The following is a 19242-nucleotide window of genomic DNA, read 5'->3' on the forward strand; positions in this document are numbered from 1 at the left end:
TTTTAGGACTTCAGGTCTATCAAGTTAAAAGGATGGGCAGCTCTTTTGGTTAATTTTTTTCTTCCACAATTTTGGGGTTGAATGGAATCACAATTCATCTAGCCACAGAATCTGGCTGTAATTGGAAATTTAAATTAAATATCTGGTTAGTTAGTCCTCAGAACCTGGTGTCCCTATAAACTCTGGAAATCCTGAAAGTCTTGTATCCGACAGTCGGTATAGTCCCCCAGGAATGTCATTTTTCTAGCAATATGTCCTTGGGCAAGTTACTAGGATTCTTTAAATTTTAGTCCTCTCTCCTAAAATAATGGGGCAAATGAGAGTTCACTGGGAAGTGTTGTGAAGATTGTGAAATAGGTCTGAGGTCTGGGGCATGAAGACATTTAACAGGTGCAGAAGTTTTTTTTCCTTTCTCTTCCTCTAGCTGATAATCTCAAAAATTTGGTATATGACCTCAGAAGTATAGCATTCAGATCAAAATAACTTCGAGGCTGGGCGTCGTGGCTCACGACTGTAATCCCAGCACTTTGGGAGGCTGAGGTGCGGATCATCTGAGGTCAGGAGTTCGAGACCAGCCTGATCAACATGGAGAAACCCCGTTTCTACTAAAAACACAAAATTAACCAGGCGTGGTGGCACATGCCTGTAATTCCAGCTACTTGGGAGGCTGACGCAGGAGAATTGCTTGAACCTGGGAGGCAGAGGTTGCAGTGAGCTGAGATCTCGCCATTGCACTCCAGCCTGGGCAACAAGAGCAAAACTCCATCTCAAAAAAGCCCAAAAAACAAAACAAAAGCAAAAACAGAAACAGAAACAAACATTGAAAAGATTCCAGTTCTTGTGGTTCTTCAAAATCATACTCAATTGTGAAACTAAATGAAGTACAAGTCCCCAGCCTGGGAAATGTGAAGGAAAAGCTCAATTTCCACTCCTGCTTGTGCATGTATCCAGGTCTGCCTGGCTGTTTCTTAGTTGAGACCCCCTCTACCTCTAGGTCAATCAAGTGACAATATGAGGCTGCTATGACCCAACCAATGTTTGTTTATTTTGATCAAAAAGTTACAGTATGAGTTGGACATATGAGAGATATAGTGTGACGCAAAGGCAAGTTAGGCAGAGCCAACTTATCAAAATAGACATTTCTTTGTTCTAGCAGGGTAATGTGCCGCAGGAGCTTAGAGCTTAGTGAACTTTCATTTATTAAGCACAAGGCCCAGAGCTGGGTGCCACAGTTGTAGAGACTAATAAGGGACTTTTTAGACGCGAAAGGTTTGGTGTGGAACACAGTCAGACATTCATGTTTCCCACATGTTAACCAATGCCAGAGGAAGGATCTGGTGTTCTAGGAGCACAAGGAGCAGCCAAAACTGAGTCATGAGAGTTGATGAACAGAAGAGACTTCCTGCAGGAGACACTGCCTGAGTCGGATCTTGAGAAATAAGTAGGACTTACCCAGGTCAAAATGGAGAGAAACATATTCCTCATGAGAAAATGTGTACAGGGCCACGGTGGGTGAGATTTTGGTGTTTATGGGGCTTGAAGGGTGCGGAAGAAGGTGGATGAGCAGGATATTGAAGAGGTTGGTAGTTTGGCCGATCATAAAAGGTTTTGAATTCTATACGAATACCAACAGAAAATGCTTCTGACCGGGCACGGTGGCTCATGCCTGTGATGCCAGCATTTTGGGAGGCTGAGGAGGGTGGATCACTTGAGGTCAGGAGTTTGAGACCAGCTGGGCAACGTGGCAAAACCCCATCTTCACTAAAAACACAAAAATTAGCTGGGGATGGTGGTGGGCACCTGTAATCCCAGCTAATAGGGAAGCTGAGGCAGGTGAATCACTTGAACCTGGGAGTCGGAGGCTGCAGAGATTGCACCACTGCACTCCAGCCTGGGTGACAGAGTGGAACTCTGTCTCAAAACAAAAACAAAAACAAACAAAAAACACATCTGTGATGCTTAATATAGCAGGCCTGCTTCTGAGTGCTGCCAAAAGCTTATTTAGTCTTTGAAGCAACCCTAGGAAGTAGGTATGATTATTATCCTCATTTTATAGAAGAAGAAATGGAGACCCAGAGATGTTGAGTAACTTGCCTAAGGCTACAGAGGTAGTGTAGAGCTTGGATTTGAATGTAAGCATTTGACTTTGAAGAGAATGCTTTTTCCATACTAGGCTGCTTCTCAGCAATGACCCTCAAATGGAGAAATGCAATTGTCAAGTTTTAGAGTGAGCAATCAGGTTGCAATGCAGAGTTGGCTTTGTGGGTGGCAAGACTAGAACCCTGACTGCTAGCTAAGGGACTATGGAAATTGTCCTTGCAAGAGGTAGAGTGAACATGAAGTTGGCAGTGGCAGTGGAATGGAGGGCAATGTGTGGATCTGAGAAACATTTGGGAGTTAGAATAGGCAGAGCCTTTGATTGATTTGATGTAGAGATAAGAGTGTGTTCTACTGGAATAAATCCCAGATCTAGTTCTGGGTTTAAATCTGATGTGTAATCTTGGTCATTTAATTTTTTGTCTTTGCACTTTAGCTCTTCTGTTTCAAATGAGTTACATTATAACCCTGACATCGAGAATCTGTTGGTGAATTTGAAATGACATATGTAAGGTGGCTTGCACAACGTATTTATTTATACATGATAAAATTATTTTAGACTGTTGGATTTTAAAGGATTGATCTAACTTTAAAAGTCTTATTTGAAAATGTACCTACTCTTGGAGAGGGTCACATCTTGATATTTGCCAATGCCTCTACGTTTTTAGTTAGTACTCAAAGAGAAATTATGGCACCAGAGGAGATGAGGGTGGGAGTGGGGAGAATGGAGAGGGAATGGCACCAGTAGGCAAGAGAAAGATCCCCTGATAAGGAGGCCAAGAACAGCTCCTGATTTCACAGTTTTACCTTGAAAAAACTGGTGTTTGCAAAGCTTTTGGGAGGAAAAACAGAAGTGGTAGTCGTGGAAACCAAGATCAAAACCAGAAGAGATGAAATATTGGCCATTGGCTGAATTATCCAGATAGCTCCTGCTTTCCCCTTATGTTCAATAGTCTTTTGTAGTCTCGTGGGCATTAACAGTAAAATAAGAAGAAGCATATTTTAGAGAACAGTAAGAAAAGATAAAATATCCCTCTAAATGCTTACCTCATTGGTTTTGGCCAAGTCCTTTATGATGTCTGCTTGTTTTGTATCCTGGGGCTTCACGCGGAACAACTTCTCCCTTTACAAAGGCAAATGAAAACAAAAAACAAAAAACAGTGAACTGTAAGGAAACAACCTTTAATTCTCTTCCCACACAGAGACTGGAACACAGGAAGTAAGATTTACCTGTCAAAGCGGACAGGAGCAATTGCAAGAGTGGTAGCAATCAAACCCACGGGCAGGATGAGCCACATGATTCTTCTTTGCCTGCCTTGAGACCCTCTGGCAGTTTTATGCCTCAGCCCTTATCTTGATGAGCAGCTGATTTCCTCTTAGGGTTCTGTTGCACAAACTGTTCCCCTTCTTTGCCCACATTAGGTTTTTTTTTTTTTTTTTTTTTTTTTTTTTTTTTTTTTTTTTTTTTTTTTCCCAGCTGGGGAGGGAAAAACACTAACCCACCAAGCCCATGCTACTTATCTACCTTTTGCAATAGGAATACCCATTTTACAGACACAGGATGGGGAGCAAATGCCTTTAGCAAATAACTTGGTCAAGGTAACAGAGAAAGTATGTTCACAGAGCTGGGGCTTACCAGTTCTGTCTGTTCTAAAATACTACTCTACCATTCTGCTTGAATTGAATGATAGAAGAAATCAGTTTTACAATTTGCACTTGGAGACTGAGATGAATTTGGGTATCTGGCCATAAAATCTTGGTGAGTGGTTTGTAATAATGTAAAATATGTTTTTGAAGCTAGAATGTAAGTTGTGAAATTAAAACTTTTAAATTATAAAATATAAACATACTAAAATGCTGTAAGTACTATGGCAAACATTGAAGTGTTCACTGTTTAGATTTTACAGTGATAACATTTTTGTTACATTTGTCATGTACTTCTCTTGGTGAAGAAATAAACACTAAAGACCTAAAGCACTGCCCTAACTCTTTGCCCCTTCTCTTCTCTTTGTCCTCAGAGTCGACCCCTATTTCTAAGGCAATTTGAGGATTCTTGAGAGGAAGAAAATATCAATGCTGTAATGTTTATTAATTGGACACTGTCTTCAGAGCCTGGATGCTGTAATTGCCAAATAATGGCTTTTGAAAGTTGAATTAATGAAAGCCACCTATAGATCATTTAAAATCATCTCTGGAGGAATCTTTAATCTTGAACACAACTTGATTAATTATGGGAGAATAACACCTTTACCTAGAATCATAGGTAACCTAAAAGAGTAAGTGGATTTATCTAATCAGATAACTTATTAGAATTTCCTTTTTGAAAACCACCTCTTCACATTGACAAATGTATAGCTGACTGCATAAAAAACTTCTGAGAGTCATGCCTGTGTATTATCAAAATAGTGCGGTTGGAGACACGACCCTGTTATATGTCCGGCAGCAGTAATTCCATTCTTCTCTATCTGATGGGTGTGTGGTAGAACTCAAGCCTTTTTTATTTCCCCAAATGGACTTTCTGGCTCCAGCCTTGCAGGTAAGAGGAGGGTTTTACAAGTGCCTTCATGTTCTTGACACTGGGCAAGCTCATCAGCACTGAGAACTCCCAAAGCAAATGCTTGCTCTATTGCTTTTGACTAAAGATACTTTTGACCAGGGAACAGTGAAAAAGAAAGACCTTGACTTTGGATTTAGACAGACATCACTTTAATGTGGCTCCCACACACTAGCTACATCACCTTGAGCAGGCTGCCTGGTTATTCTGGGCCTTGGTTTCCTCATTTGTAAAATGGGAATGCTAACGTGCCTCTAACAAGTGGCTGTGAGGCTTAGTGAGACAGCATATGTTACAGACTTCATGGTAGGTGCTAAGAAACATGTCCATGCTCTCTAAACAGTTGACAAAATGTTCATGTGCTGTTAACAGAGACTTACTGTTGGCCACTGCCAGCTTGCAGAACTGGTATCAAAATAGATCATGTGGTAGATTAAAGTGGTGGCCATGACCTTTAGGGATAAAATATCTCTCTGTATTTGTTTTAATGCGGACTACTTCAAGATTTTTTTTAAATGTTATTGCTTTGTTTTTTAGAGTTTTATTTTCTGATTCTAAAAATCATAAATGCCCATTGAAAACGATTCGGGAAAATACAGGAAAGCTGAAAGAGGAAAAATAGAAATGCTTTTAATTTTAGAATTCTGTTATATTTTCTTGAAGCCTTTTCCTCTGTGACTGGTTTTAAAATTGTGTAGAGAAAGCTTCTATGTCTGTTTTTCAGTTCAAGTAGGAAGAACATTTTTATTTTATTTGGGGAATCTAGGTGAGTGATTTGAGGACCGTGGTATTTCTCAGGATAAGACTTTGTTAATAAATAAAAGTACATCTTTGGCTTCTTAATAGATTACATATTGGTAATTTCTTGTTTCTGGAATTCGATATAAACATGTGATGCATTGGAGACTCCCACTGCCTCTCCAATCTATTTAGCCTCTGAAGAAAAATACAATAGATGGATTTCAAGAATGTTCTAGAGCTTCTTCTCAGAACAAGTGCTATTTCTTGGCAAGCATAGATCAGTGCAGCCTTATATTACTGCATCAAGATTTATAAAAGGTCTTGGCATATGTGTGGGTAGGATGAATAATTGTCAAACACCATATCATTTTAGGATTGACTATGTAAGACTGTGATGTTTAACAGATTAAATCAACCTCTTTAAAAAGTAACTTAGAGGTGAATACTTCACGCAGCCATAATTTTCCATCTTTCTTGAGCTCTACACTTCTAGGGTATTTGTAGTAGTGTATGTCTAGCCATGATTTAAAATATCACCATATAGTTTAGCTATGCTTTTCTATATGTATTTTCAATTGTTATCACTATACAAGAAATATCCTAGAAAATGGAAGTGATGCCTTAAAAAGGTGAACAGAAAAAACAGTAAAAACAGAAAAAAGTTAAAAAAAGAAAAGAAAAGAAACAATAAAATGGAAGTATGATTTAATACTCTTCCAAATAATTTTTTATCTTTAAATTCAATCCAGTAAACTTCTAGAATACATTTACATATCTCACAAAAGGTACGTTGAAAGAAAAAATTGTTGCATTTAGTTATCATCATTGGATTCTTAACATTGAAACAAAACTACCCTGCAAATGCTGCAGAGAAATTCTTCTTAATTAGTTGCAGTGAAGGTGGCATTTGAGGACACATATGTGGGTGTATATGATTCAGGCAGTGTCTGACCTTGTGGTGGGGGGTGGTGACTATCTGCTCCCATGAGATGACCTAAGAGGCTCAGCAGAACCCTTTTTTGCACCCAAATTAACATGTTAACTTGCTATGGTCTGCCTTCTTTTCCTTCTAGAAATTCTCTCTTTGACCAATTCATATAGGTGAGCTTGCAAAATAAGATGAACAAATGGCATATGATTCTAGGTATGTAGGAATTCCACAATCCAGATGAGAAAATCAGTATTGCTATTTTCTACCCACACCATTTGAGAAAGAAAGATTCAGGGGCCACTCTTGTGCTGTTGGTTCACTGTTGCTTTGGGAGCTAAGAGCTTGGAGCTGAAGGAAAGGCTCAGGGCCTGCTCTGGGATCTCAGGGTTGGAGTGGGATAAAGGAGGGAGAAGAGGTATCCCCCCAACCTGGGGTTCTCAGGTGGGTAAGGCTGGGTGGACTCACAGCAGTCTCTGATTAGCTGGTCAGACACTACTGCAGTGAGGACTAAGGCAGATTTCTCTTTCTGTTTTTCTTGGTTTTGCCCAGGCAAGTGGAAATTCTAGCCAGCTTCCTGTTAACTTTCAGTAGACAATGGCTATAGTGAAAATTTCTCAGGTGCAGGACATCTCAGATACATGGGATTTCAAATAAGAATATTTGTATATTTGCTTTCCTATTCTTTGTTCCTACCCTTAAAACTTAAAACGCAGCCCGCATATATTCCTAATTTCTATTTTAAAGCATTCAATTTAGGGAATTAGGAGAGTTCTTTGTGGTTTGCCAAGATTTCCATACTTTGGGCCACAGAGTCCCTTAGTCAGGGGTTGGTGTTACTTGCCAGAGATAGCACAAGGGAGTCTCCTGTGGAACAGGAGTTAATGATACACCTCCAGCAAGATTACCTCACTCAGGTAACTATGGCTATGTTAACCCTCCAATACACATAGTTGATATAACTTAAAGAGTAGGAGGAAGAATATTTAGCTAAATTACATCTGGTTTTTAATTACCACCAATGTTGCTGATAAATTAATGGGATTTTTTTTTTTCTCGCACGTATGGGTCTCTGTCTCTCTTTTAAATGACATATTACTAAATGAGTTTGACGATGATTGTGTGACACATTGTAGCAGCTGCACTGCTACCATCTAGTGGACAATTAATGCAATTAATTATTCTTTGGCTTGACAACTTTCGCAAACCGTTGCTACTTCAATGGATTCTCTTTATGAATAGAACACTGTTACAGATATTTTAAGGTATCATGTCCAATATGGAGTCTCATTTTTCTTGAAGTCATATAGAAAGTAACGAGTTAATAGTCTATGAAAGCAGACTACAAAACGTCTATATAGAAAGTAATGAGTTAATAGTCTATTATTTTTAAGTAAGAGATGCCCCTAAATCATAACTTTAATACATCTCATTCTATTTTAAAATTTGAACTTGGCACAATACTTCCCAACATTAGTATGTTCAATTCCAGTCCTGGAAAACTTCAAGTCTTGGAGTGATTTTTGCCACTTTCGTTGGTCCAAGTGGTCCAGTCAGGGTCCCTGGCATCCTCTTGTCTCACTTCTGATCTGCATTCCACACCCTAGCCTAGTTGGTGTTCAAAAAACACTGTGACCATGTCATTGATGACTTAATATCTTCAATGGATTTTCATTGTTCTTAGACCAGAGTCCCCAATCCGTAACATGACCTCTAAGCTCTGCCTGACATGGTTCCTACCGTCCTCCCTAGCCTACACACATGCTCTTCTTTCCTCCGCTCTCTAAATTTCACCCTCAATGGCTTTCTTCTTACAGTTTTGGGATAGCCACAGGCCTGGAAGGGGTGCTCCCTTTGTGCAGCTAACTGTGATTTATTTGTCAGGTTACAGCACTTTCTGAGGGAGGCTTCTCCCCTACATCAAGCAGGTAGACTTCTTGTATGTTCTTTTTGTGTAGTTCATCCAGCACTTATTTGATTAATGTAAATTAGATCACTAATTAATACATTGTTAATTAATGAGTTAATTATTTGTGTAATGTCTGTCTTTCCTAAGGGCCTATACACACGTTAAAGGCAGAAATGTTATCTTTCTTTTTCATTGTTCCATCTTCAATTGCTTAGCAAAGTGCATGGCATGTAGCAGACAGCTGACAAAATAACTTCAATGAGTGTATACCAAAGCTAGACCAAGAAAGATGGTGTCTTTTCATGTATGCCAGGTTTTATAGTCCTGAATTTCCATTTCCATTTCTTCTTAGCTCACAAGCCTCCCACTGTAATCAGTGCATCTGCACCCTGATGGTCTTGGCCAGCACCTGAGGATGTTAACTCCTATACAGTTGACCGAATCCTCACTGTGCACGGCTTGCTTAGTCATTCATTCACATCGGTTTATCCCCAAAGAAGTAGACCGTATGTCAGGTTTTCCAATGGTAATGATTCACTTTTATTATGATCAATATGAAAAGATCTACCTAGTTTAATAGACCCAGAAACTTAAAAGAAAGATTGGGATCTGTAAAACATCCAGGCAAACCAAAATAAGAATTCAAGAAGGAAAAGAAATGAAAAATGAGAATTTTGAAACAAGGCCATCAGCTTTCTCGACTAGTACAGGTGTTCCAGGACATAGCTGGCAATGTACTTGATTGCCAGCAACGTCTCCTCGCAGGTAGCCTGGATCTGGGATTCTGGAAGGACAAAGCCATATCTGCCTGTATCTCGGAGTTCAAAGGTGAAGGCATATCTGATTCCTTGGTCATAAGCCCAGTCGTCAGAGCCCCCAGCAGCAGGATCTGAAATGTGCAAATAGCAATGAAAAAAAACTTTAAATCTAGGAAGGAGCTTTAAAATTTGCCACTTTCTTTTATCATTATAAATGTTTCACTGTGCAAAATATTTTGAGTAGGCCAATTTTCTAGTAAACTGGATCATAAAATGTTTTGGGGGCCGTTTTAAAAAATTACTCCAATCTTATTAAACATATTACCACTTCACTTTCTAGAAATGATGTGTTTAATACTTCAGAAAGTATGTAGTCTGTAATGCAAAATTCCCAGTGTACTTGTATGCTATGGTGAACTATACTTTATATGTGAAAGGATGTGTATTTCTCAGGAAAATAAGGAAAGCTGTGTGATGATCGGCAAGAGGAGAAGACTCTAAACCCGGCTGAAACTATACCAAATGATAAGATTAAAGAAGCTGAGGGCAGGGCTATGCCTTCATTTTCGTATTTTTAGTGTTTATCTAGCACAGGGCCTGGCGTAGATAAGGTACTTGTTATTAATTTATTCAATAACAATCATGTTGTCACTAACACATAAAATATGTATTAATTAATTCATTTGTTCATTTATTCACTCATCTGTTTTTTTAGTCAACAATTGTATAGCCCCCACTGAACAGCAGGCTATGGCCTCAACTCTGAAGATGCCAGAACAAGGGAGAGATGTTGGCTCTGCCCTCCAAGGTCTTACAGTGTAATGGAAAAAGAAACCTAGCTGAATTGAATAAAATATGCGCCAAGTTCACAATATATAAATATGTGGGCTATCTCTGCTAGAAATCCCCTAAGAAAACAGTATGCCTCGTATGATTCAGAGCAGTTTTTAAAAAATAATAAAAAGAAAGAAAATTGTATTCTGCATAAAGGCTTAAAATAAATTCCAACAACTCAGGACCAGAGCCTCTCCAACTGCACTGGAGGCCACTTGATGATGAGACCAGGTCTTTTTTCATGTGTGTGTTTCAATTTCTTTCCAACCTCAGGCAGAAAGAAATCATTTGAAGGCAAAGGAAGATACACGTAGAAATTGAAAATGAGGCCTGTGGAATGCGCCTTCCAGAGAGATCTAAGCTGCAGCATCTACAGCTCTGGAGTCTAGCCCCTACCACTCTAGCCACTTGCTTGCATACACTGAGTGACTGATTAGAGGGACTGGTGTCTACCTCTTGAAGGTGACTTGTGCCTCAAGTAGCCCTGGTACTTGTCTGTTTAGCCAAAAAAAAAAAAACAAAAAAAAACAAAACAAAACAACAACAACAACAACAACAACAAAAAACACTCTTTTTTTTTTGAAATGGAGTTTTGCTCTTGTCACCCAGGCTGGAGTGCAGTGGTAGGATCTCAGCTCACTGCAACCTCCGCCTTCTGGGTTCAAGTGATTCTCCTGCCTCAGCCTCCTGAGCAGCTGGGATTACAGGTGCCTGCCACCACGCCTGGCTAATTTTTTGTATTTTTGGTAGAGATGAGATTTCACCATATTGGGCAGGCTGGTCTCGAACTCCTGACCTCGTGATCCGCCCACCTCGGCCTCCCAAAGTGCTGGGATTACAGGCATGAGCCGCCGTGCCTGGCCGGAAACACTCTGTTTTATATTTTCCTCCAGCAACGGTCCTTTCAAATAAAACTTGTGGTGTCATCATCTTGGGAAGTTAATTCTGATACTGTGGTGTTGGTTGGTCTTTGTGTGTGTGCTTTCCTTGTGCATCCTGATGTCACAGCACTTGACACCTGTATCACAAAAGACTGCATATTTTTTCCTGCTTCCCTACTGCCAATTTTTTTTTTTTTTTTTTTGAGACGGAGTCTGGCTCTGTCGCCCGGGCTGGAGTGCAGTGGCCGGATCTCAGCTCACTGCAAGCTCCGTCTCCCGGGTTTACGCCATTCTCCTGCCTCAGCCTCCCAAGTAGCTGGGACTACAGGCGCCAGCCACCTCGCCCGGCTAGCTTTTTTTGTATTTTTTAGTAGAGACAGGGTTTCACTGTGTTAGCCAGTATGGTCTCGAACTCCTGACCTCGTGATCCGCCCGTCTCGGCCTCCCAAAGTGCTGGGATTACAGGCTTGAGCCACCGCGTCCGACCAACTACTGCCAGTTTTTTAAAGACTGCCCTGATCTCTCCCTCCTTCCTTTTCTCTTTTAATCTTTTCTTCTCTCTGTTCTTACTTTCTTGTTCTCTAAGTGCCTAGTGAGGCCCTGGCACATAGTAAGTGCTCAGTAAATACTTACAGAGAGCAAATATCTCTGTGGGTTGAAAAGGATATTTTTCTCCCCTTCCCTTTTTATTTCGAGACAGGGTGCTGCTCTGTCACCCAGGCTGGAGTGCAATGGTGCAATTATAGCTCACTGTAACCTTGAACTCCTGGGCTCAGGGGACTCTCCCGCCTCAGCCTCCTCAGTAGCTGGGATTCCAGGTGTGCATGACCAGCTAATTTTTAAATGTTTTTAGAGACAAGGTTGCTATGTTGTCCAGGCCTTCCCTCCTTTTTTTTTTGAACAGAAAACTGATTACATATTTTAGAAAAATTAGTTGTGAGGCAAAAGCCACATGCTTCAAACTATCAGAAAATAAACGCCCCAGGAACCATTTGTTGGCTTTTTAGGCACATGGTTCTTTGCACAGTTCTGAAGCCAAGACTCACAGATTGTTGTAGCTCCTGGGCCATATGTGTACTTGGTGCCGTGCAGTGAGGCAAGTTCTTTTACAGCAGCTTTAGCCAGGGCATTCTGCAAAAGAAACAGCAATAAGTAAGGAAATAAATAAAAGCACACTGCTAAATAAATGCCCTGTACCTTATTTTTAAGGCATTCAAAGCGTGTAAAGTAACAATTTGGATAGTATTATATGCTTTTTCAGGACCCATTTTCATTTTTCTACCTAACTTAGTGATATGATCCCAGTAATTCTTGTGCAAGGATGTCTTCCCTAATACCCTCCCCAAGCATTCACTCTGAGCCTCTATTTATCTTGTCTTGTAAGAGTTTGTAAGAGTAAAGCAGGAGACAAGGAAGGCTTTATGGCTGTGCAAAGAAGTTGTCTACCTGTTGGCAGGCAAACAAACCAAAACACACGCACGCAAAAACCCAAAGAAAACAAAACAAAACAAAAAAACCGCTTGGCAATGTGCAGGTTATAAAGCCAGATTAAGTTACGATAGGGTTGTGTGAGTTAGGGCAGGAGCATTAGAAACTGCCCATAGGATTGGCTAGTCAATGCAACATTCAGTGCCAGCATGGAAATGCTTAGGACTGGCAGTTCCATAGATGAGTGGTAGCTCCAGCTTGGAAAATTTTAGACTAAAAGTTAGAGAATATTCATTCTATTTCAAAATGCAGAACATTTGAATTTCAGAATTTAAAAAAGTTGTTAAGTATTAACTTACGTGTAATCTTTTCTCTTAGAAGCATCATCACCTTCTCATAAGAACCATTGCCCTCCGGTTCCCTGCACCCAACTCCTAGGGAAAGGCTCTCTGTACTCAGAAACTCTGTGATAGAACTCCGCTGACATACTGCCTATTTAAATAAAACACTTGAGAAGCAAGGCCTGGCTCAGCTGTCTGGGGAATACAGATTTGAAAAACAAATTGTTTACTGCAGGAGAATTAGCCATAATTCATTCCAGTAATGAAACTGGCTGTATTTCATACTTGAGCATTATAATTACTTCTTCTACATATGCCTGGAAAACTGTGAGGTTGGTGATGAAATCAGAATAATATGATTTTTACAAAGTAGGAATTTCCCTTCCCTTATTCTAATGTTGAAACCAGTTTCGTAGAATCTTATGTCAAACTGATGAGGGCATGGCCATGAGACTTCAAGGATTCCAATTCCTAAAATATTAATACTTCATCAGCCAGGTGGTAAATTAGAAAACTTAAAGAGAGTTATAAAATGTAATTCATTATTTTCTGTTCTGGTCCACTGAAATGATGCAATCAGCTTCCTGGAACTAACATTATTCTCAGAGTTTTGGTTCAGTACTTGCAAATTTTAGGGTTCCATTTTCCTGTTTCTAAACTGATAAACTAAGACATGCTTTCTCTAACTGCATGGAATATTTACTGTTGTGGCCTAAATATATTGCTCCTCTTGTTTAATCTTACTGTAACAAACACACTAGATTTAGATTTTTTTAACCCTTTGGTTAAACCCTTAGGTTCCACTGCCAATTGAAACCAGAGCCAGTTAAACATTACATAATGCTCAGAATAGATTTAAAACCATCTTCTAGAGATGTGAAACATGGTGAGGCAATAGTTCTTTTTGTAGGTAAACATGATATTTTCTACCATTCTACAATTTCTTTAACTTGCCATTTATCAAAGGAAATCTTTAGTTCGTTATTTTTCTGGAAGGCAGAACCTCTGATCTTACAGAATTCTTATTCCTTCCCTGGTTGCCTTCTTCAGGCTTTACTTCAATTTTTCCTTAAGCCTTGAATTATTATTTCTAGTTAGTGGAAATATTCTTCAAGATTAATTCCAAACATGAAAAGTTACGAAGACTTGAGAAGATTTAATAGTCATTGTCATTATCTATTGGACTCGTGTTGATTGATTGTCGTTCAAGTCTCTCAACATATTTACTGGTGCAATGCGATAATACAGTTTTCAGACAAAATCAAAGGGGGCTATTTGTGATCTGTTATCTCTTTTGACTTATTATCTTATCAATGTAACCATGATTTCCATTAAGGCCACAGAAAAATGTTGAGTTGTCCTTTCCTCAAACCACACCCTGGGTATGTGAAGTGACATCTGAGTTCTCTCTATGCCTTCATTGGCATCTTTTGGAAACAGTTGCTCTATTTCTTTGATGCTGAAGGAATACCTGAGGTTGATGTGGGCTTAAAAAGGTTGTTATTTTATTCATGTCACAGGTGCACACTGGAGGAACATTTAATTTATGCCTAGGTTCTCAGCTGTTGTCCTCAGTTGCTCTCTCATCTTGATATCCACCTCATCTCTCACCTTCTGAAGATCACCTCATCACCACGTCTTCGATGGCTCTATCATGTCAAACCTCTTTGGCAAAAACAGTTGTTACAAACCAGGTCCGGCCTTGTCTCTCAGGCTACATCATTTGTTGTGTATTCTCGTGTCCCTTCCGAGGTAGATTTTCCTGAATTACTTCTCTGTACACCCTTTCCTGCTTCTCCTGACCTCCATGACTGTGGGTACCCTTTTCTCTTCACTGGAATCCTCTTTCTGTGTTTGCTAATATGAATAATTGCTATTGTTTTTCCAGATTCAGTTTTACTGTTATCTTCTTTATGAAACTGCCTCTACTCTCTTAGGAAGCATTGAGCACCCTTCCTTGTTGGGTGCCCACACTTTTATCAGTGTTCACTGTGTGCTATAATCAGTTCTTTTTGCATCTATGTCCTCTCCAGGTGAGCTCCTTGAAGGAAGGAATTGTTGGCTATTCATTTTGTATCCTCAGCAGATTGCATAGCACCTAGCAAATGATTAGTCAACTGAGTCTAACACTCTGGCTTAGGGGCATTATGAATAGTCAAGATTTGGGTGGAGGTGCAGAGTGCTGAGCTTTGCAGAGGCTGAACCCACCTGAGTGGAGATTGGGGATGCTTCTGGGGAGGGCAGTGGTACCATTTATTGATGGTTGATGGGTTGCTACATTTAGACATTGACATCTTCTGTGCATTTTACTTATTTCTATTAATTAAAAAAAAAGTCTATGGATCCTTTCTCTCAGCCCCTCCAAGGCCAAAAGACAAAAAAAAGTCAGAACAGACATTAATCAAGTAAAATATCATATTTTAAATTCCAATTATGTTAACAAAAATCCCTGGAATCAGTGTGCGTCTTTTCTTTAGAAGAGTTCAAATAATTTCACAAATGTTACTCATTTATCTTCTCAACATTATCTGTCCACATTTCACTGACACAGAATTTTCTAGCAGAATGGAATGCCATCCGGGGCAGCAAGCTCAGTGGGAATGTTCCAATCAACCTGGATGACTGACCCCTGCCAAGAATGGTAGAGAGAAAGGTAATTCTTGCATTTGCTACAATGTTAGAGCGGTAACTCTGTTCCCTTGCATGTTTCTGTAAAAAGATATGAGGGCAGATGATGGAAGAGCCAAGAAGCAACGACACAGCAGACAGCTCGGTCCGTATCTTGAAATTCCAATTAGTGACGATTTCTATACAACTCGTCTTTTCAGGGACATCTTACATTGTTTCTCAGTGGATTCAAAATCAGAACTAACATTTACATAAAAACTTAAGCTTTACAAAGAGCTCTTGATAAGAGCTAGATATTTTTATCCCCATTTTACAGATAAAAGAACTAAAACTCACAGAGGATAAAAGAACTTGCTCAAGGGCACACAGCCCCATAAGTGGCTGACTTGAGCTAGGTTCTTCTTTCTTTAAATCCTCTGCTCTTTTTCACTTCTCCTTGTGGCCTTGGATTACTTCAAAAGAAGTGTTGCTGGAGCTGGTTTTACCAATTGTAAAGAACAGAAGGGAGCTAAATATAAATCAGCCTCAGAGAAAACTTTGCTTTCAGTCAAGGCCAAACATGGTCAGCCTTTATTAATCCTTAGCTATGAATTTCCTACCACATCTTATGCATGTTCTATTTTGTCATCTGTTTCCTCAGAAAGAGGCCTTGGTCCTAGAGCAAAAGACAGAGAGAGTCTAAAATGTCACATCTAGCTCACAGCCCAAGAGACAAAGTAAAAGCTAGTGTAATGTTTCTCCAGGTGTTGAGTTCCAAGGACCTGGTGAGGTGAGATGAATAAGGAGAGGATATTCTTTTCCACTGACCTGCATTCCCATTGAATATATGATAAAGAAACTCCCCTTTCGTGACTGTGCACATCGCTCTCATTCCAATCTCTTGTACACGGCCAGCATCAATCTTCCAGTGGCTCATTATTACAGTATAAGAAAACAAAGCTCCAAACCAACTATAAGGTATAAAACAATTTAAAGAAAATTTTCTGTAGAACTTTGTTTCTGACTGAAAGTTCTGAGTTTAGCCATCCCTATGGGTGAATATCTGTGATAAGGGAAGCATCAAAATGACCCTTAACTGCAGTTTCCTTCCTTCTGTCCTGCGATAATGGGTAAATTATACCAAGGAACCAATACGAAACTTAACTTTTATAATTTTGGTGCAAAAGAAGAAGTCCTTACAGTCTATAAGCAGGCACCAAGGAGAAAGCATTTGAGACCTGAAAAAGCAAATGTGTTTTGAGAAAAAGGAAGCCCGGAGATTAGAGAAGGGCAAGGAGTTAGGAAAAAGTTTGACTTAGGAGAACCAGGCCTGCTGATTTCCACAGAGCCCAGGGGAGTGTGGGAATGCTTTCACTGATGAAAACCAAACTTTGTATTGGACTGATCTGCATACATATTTTTAAGCTCTTTGACATTCAAGGGAAATGTGAAGTGTGAGTCAGCTGAAATTTCAAAGTCTAGAGAATGTATTTGTTTATTTATTTATTTATTTATTTATTTATTTATTTTTCTGGTAGAAGTGGAGTTTCTCCCAAATAAATAAATACTGTCTAATGGGGGATTTGTAGGTTCTCTTGCACTTGAAATTTGCAGAACATTGTAAAGTTTTGTGAAGAAAGTATAAGATCCTGTGAAAGGCAAGAGGCTTTGTTCAGGAATGTGACTTTGTTCTTATCTTTATTTAAAGCAAATTTCTCAACCTTGGCACTCTTGCCATTTTGGGCTGGATAACTTGTTGGGAATGGGACGGCTCTTCTGTGCATTGTAGGAAGCGTATCAGCATCCCCTGGCCTCTACCCACCAGATGCCAGTAGAGCTTGACAGTTATGACAACCAAAGATGTCTCCCAAACATTGCCAAATGTCATCTCAGGGTGGGAGTGGGGGTGGGGGACAAAATTAGTTGAAATGGAAGTCATATAAAATATTTAATCATGGTAAACTAGGATTTATTTTAGGAAAAAGATTAAAAAGAAAGACAACTGATTTTAAAGGTGCTATGAGAATGCCTTTTTCTCTGTTGATGACATTACAGGTATCTTTTAAACATCTCTGCTAGGTCACTTTTGCTAAAACATCACTTTATCCCAAGAACTTTCAGGCTTTTAGGAAAAAATACAGATTGACCAGTTAAATTTAAATTTCAGATGAACAATAATTTTTCAGTAATAGTCTGTCCCATGAAATATTTGGACATGGTTACAATAAAAATTGTTTGTTGTTTGAATTCCAAATTCTACTGGAAGTTCTGTAATGGACCTACAATCCTATTTTCCAGGTCCCTGGCTCCAGGGCCCACTGTGACACAGGATTCATCCTGGCATTCAAGTGCCTACACAACCTGGTCATCTCATTGATTGGCCCTTGCCCCAACTCTTCCCCAGGGAGAACACTCGATACAAGATGACCCCATTCTACTTCCTTCCTCAACTTCATCTTTCAGTTTCTCCATTGCTCATTTGTTGGCTATTTTCTCTGCCTAAAACATCCTATTCCTTTCTCTGCCCAGACTTCAAAGCTCAGAACAAATTGCATCCCTTCTTTATGATCTTCACTGAGTAGCTTCAGCAAACATTGCCATTTTCCTCTCCTGAATTCCTACTACTGCACTAATGGGAAACTCCCAATTCTGTTCTCCTTTTGTATGGTTTCTGGTACCCAAGTCTAGTCATTTCAGTAGGATTGTAAGTTCTCAGTGGCAGGAAACATACTTTATAATGAGCACTTAATAGTTGCTTAATGAAATTTCTTTCCTTCCTTCCTTCCTTCCTTCCTTCCTTCCTTCCTTCCTTCCTTCCTCCCTTCCTTCCTTCCTTCCGAGACAGGGTCTTGCTATGTTACCCAGGCTGGAGTGCAGTGGCATGATCTTGGCTCACTGCAACCTCTGCCTCCCGGGTTCAAATGATTCTCATGCCTCAGCCACCGGAGGAGCTGGGACTACAGGTGTGTGCCACCACATCCAGCCAAATTTTTGTATTTTTGGTAGGGAAGAGGTTTCACCATGTTGGCCAGGCAGGTCTCAAATTCCTGACCACAAGTGATCCTCCTGCATCGGCCTCCCAAAGTGCTGGGATTACAGGCATGAGCTACCAGGCCTGGCTATGAAATATTTGATGATTGATAAGCCATGTACTGACCAGGCCTAGTAGGGGAATTTTATCAGGCCAAGAAGTCCCTTAAAGAGCATAACGGAGAATAAGCAACTAGTTTCTTAAATAAATTCTGAGTTTGTCATTTAAAGTTTTTGTCTTTTAAGTGAGAGTATAAATTTGGAGAAAATTCCTGCAGCAGATGTTTTGTGTCTAAAGCTCTGTTCACCTGAGCCGCTGATAAGCACACCTGAAAGCAGAATTGTGGCTTGCTGCTCTTGCTATTAGGGACATGGAGCAGCTGTGATGGGTGATGTGCATGGGTGTGTGCATAGCCCTGCAACTGTCTGCCTTCTAATCACAATATTCTTCCCTCTGATTTTTATGTTTATCTTTAATCATAATCTTGCATTATACTCACATTCTTGAGGAGAGCAGTGGACTTGTGTCTTAGTAATGCCTTAATTAAAACTTCAATTAAGAGGCAGTGAGTGAGGTGCCACTGGACTGGAAGGTGTTAGAATTTAGAAGTATCTTTCTATCTTTTGTTCACATTTAATAATTTTTTAGAAAGTCTGTCACATTTTTTCTTCTGGTTACTGTTATCTTTCTCCCGGTTAATGAATATATATCTCTCAAAAGAATGGGCCAGAATCATAAAGACTAGGCCATTAGAAGTTAGTCATCTCAGCTAACCAGAGTACATCTTTACTAATGTCCAGAGGCAGAGGTAATTATGATGTACTGTGTAGGATTAAAGACTTTCTGATGAATATTCTTCTGGAAAGCAGTTCTATGGGGTACCACCATAGAATGTACCCACTTAAATATGTGTCTGAGTGTCTTTGGAAATTGAGGCAGCTTAGAAGATTCTTCAGGAGCCAGTAGCTTTAGACCCAGGGCTACCCTGACTACTAGTGTTGGCTTCACCAAGTCTTCCATGTCTCAGCTGCAAAATGAGAAACAGACCAGAGAATTTCTAAGACTTTTCTAGGCATAACATTCTGTGCTTCTAATGCAGAGAAATGGTGCGAGACTCATGCCTTGGATTGGCA

General features: G+C 39.8%; 2 protein-coding genes across 2 annotated transcripts in view; both read right to left on the reverse strand.

Moving 5' to 3' along the window:
- Positions 1 to 3441, reverse strand: part of CPA3 (carboxypeptidase A3) — a 36960-nt gene extending 33519 nt beyond the window's left edge. Inside the window, exons 1-2 of the mRNA XM_017856551.1 lie at positions 3328 to 3441; positions 3145 to 3220 (exon numbers count right to left, since the gene is read on the reverse strand). Of these exons, the coding sequence (XP_017712040.1) occupies positions 3145 to 3220; positions 3328 to 3395 (144 nt within the window). The 5' untranslated portion in view covers positions 3396 to 3441. The remainder of the gene's footprint in view (positions 1 to 3144; positions 3221 to 3327) is intronic.
- Positions 3442 to 8740: 5299 nt separating this feature from the next.
- Positions 8741 to 19242, reverse strand: part of CPB1 (carboxypeptidase B1) — a 32486-nt gene continuing 21984 nt past the window's right edge. Inside the window, exons 10-11 of the mRNA XM_017856552.1 lie at positions 11749 to 11833; positions 8741 to 9118 (exon numbers count right to left, since the gene is read on the reverse strand). Coding sequence (XP_017712041.1) covers positions 8931 to 9118; positions 11749 to 11833 — 273 coding nt within the window. The 3' untranslated portion in view covers positions 8741 to 8930. The remainder of the gene's footprint in view (positions 9119 to 11748; positions 11834 to 19242) is intronic.

The sequence above is a fragment of the Rhinopithecus bieti genome, unplaced genomic scaffold (genome assembly GCF_001698545.2).
Source record: "Rhinopithecus bieti isolate Rb0 unplaced genomic scaffold, ASM169854v2 scaffold_42565, whole genome shotgun sequence".
Lineage (NCBI taxonomy): Eukaryota > Metazoa > Chordata > Mammalia > Primates > Cercopithecidae > Rhinopithecus > Rhinopithecus bieti.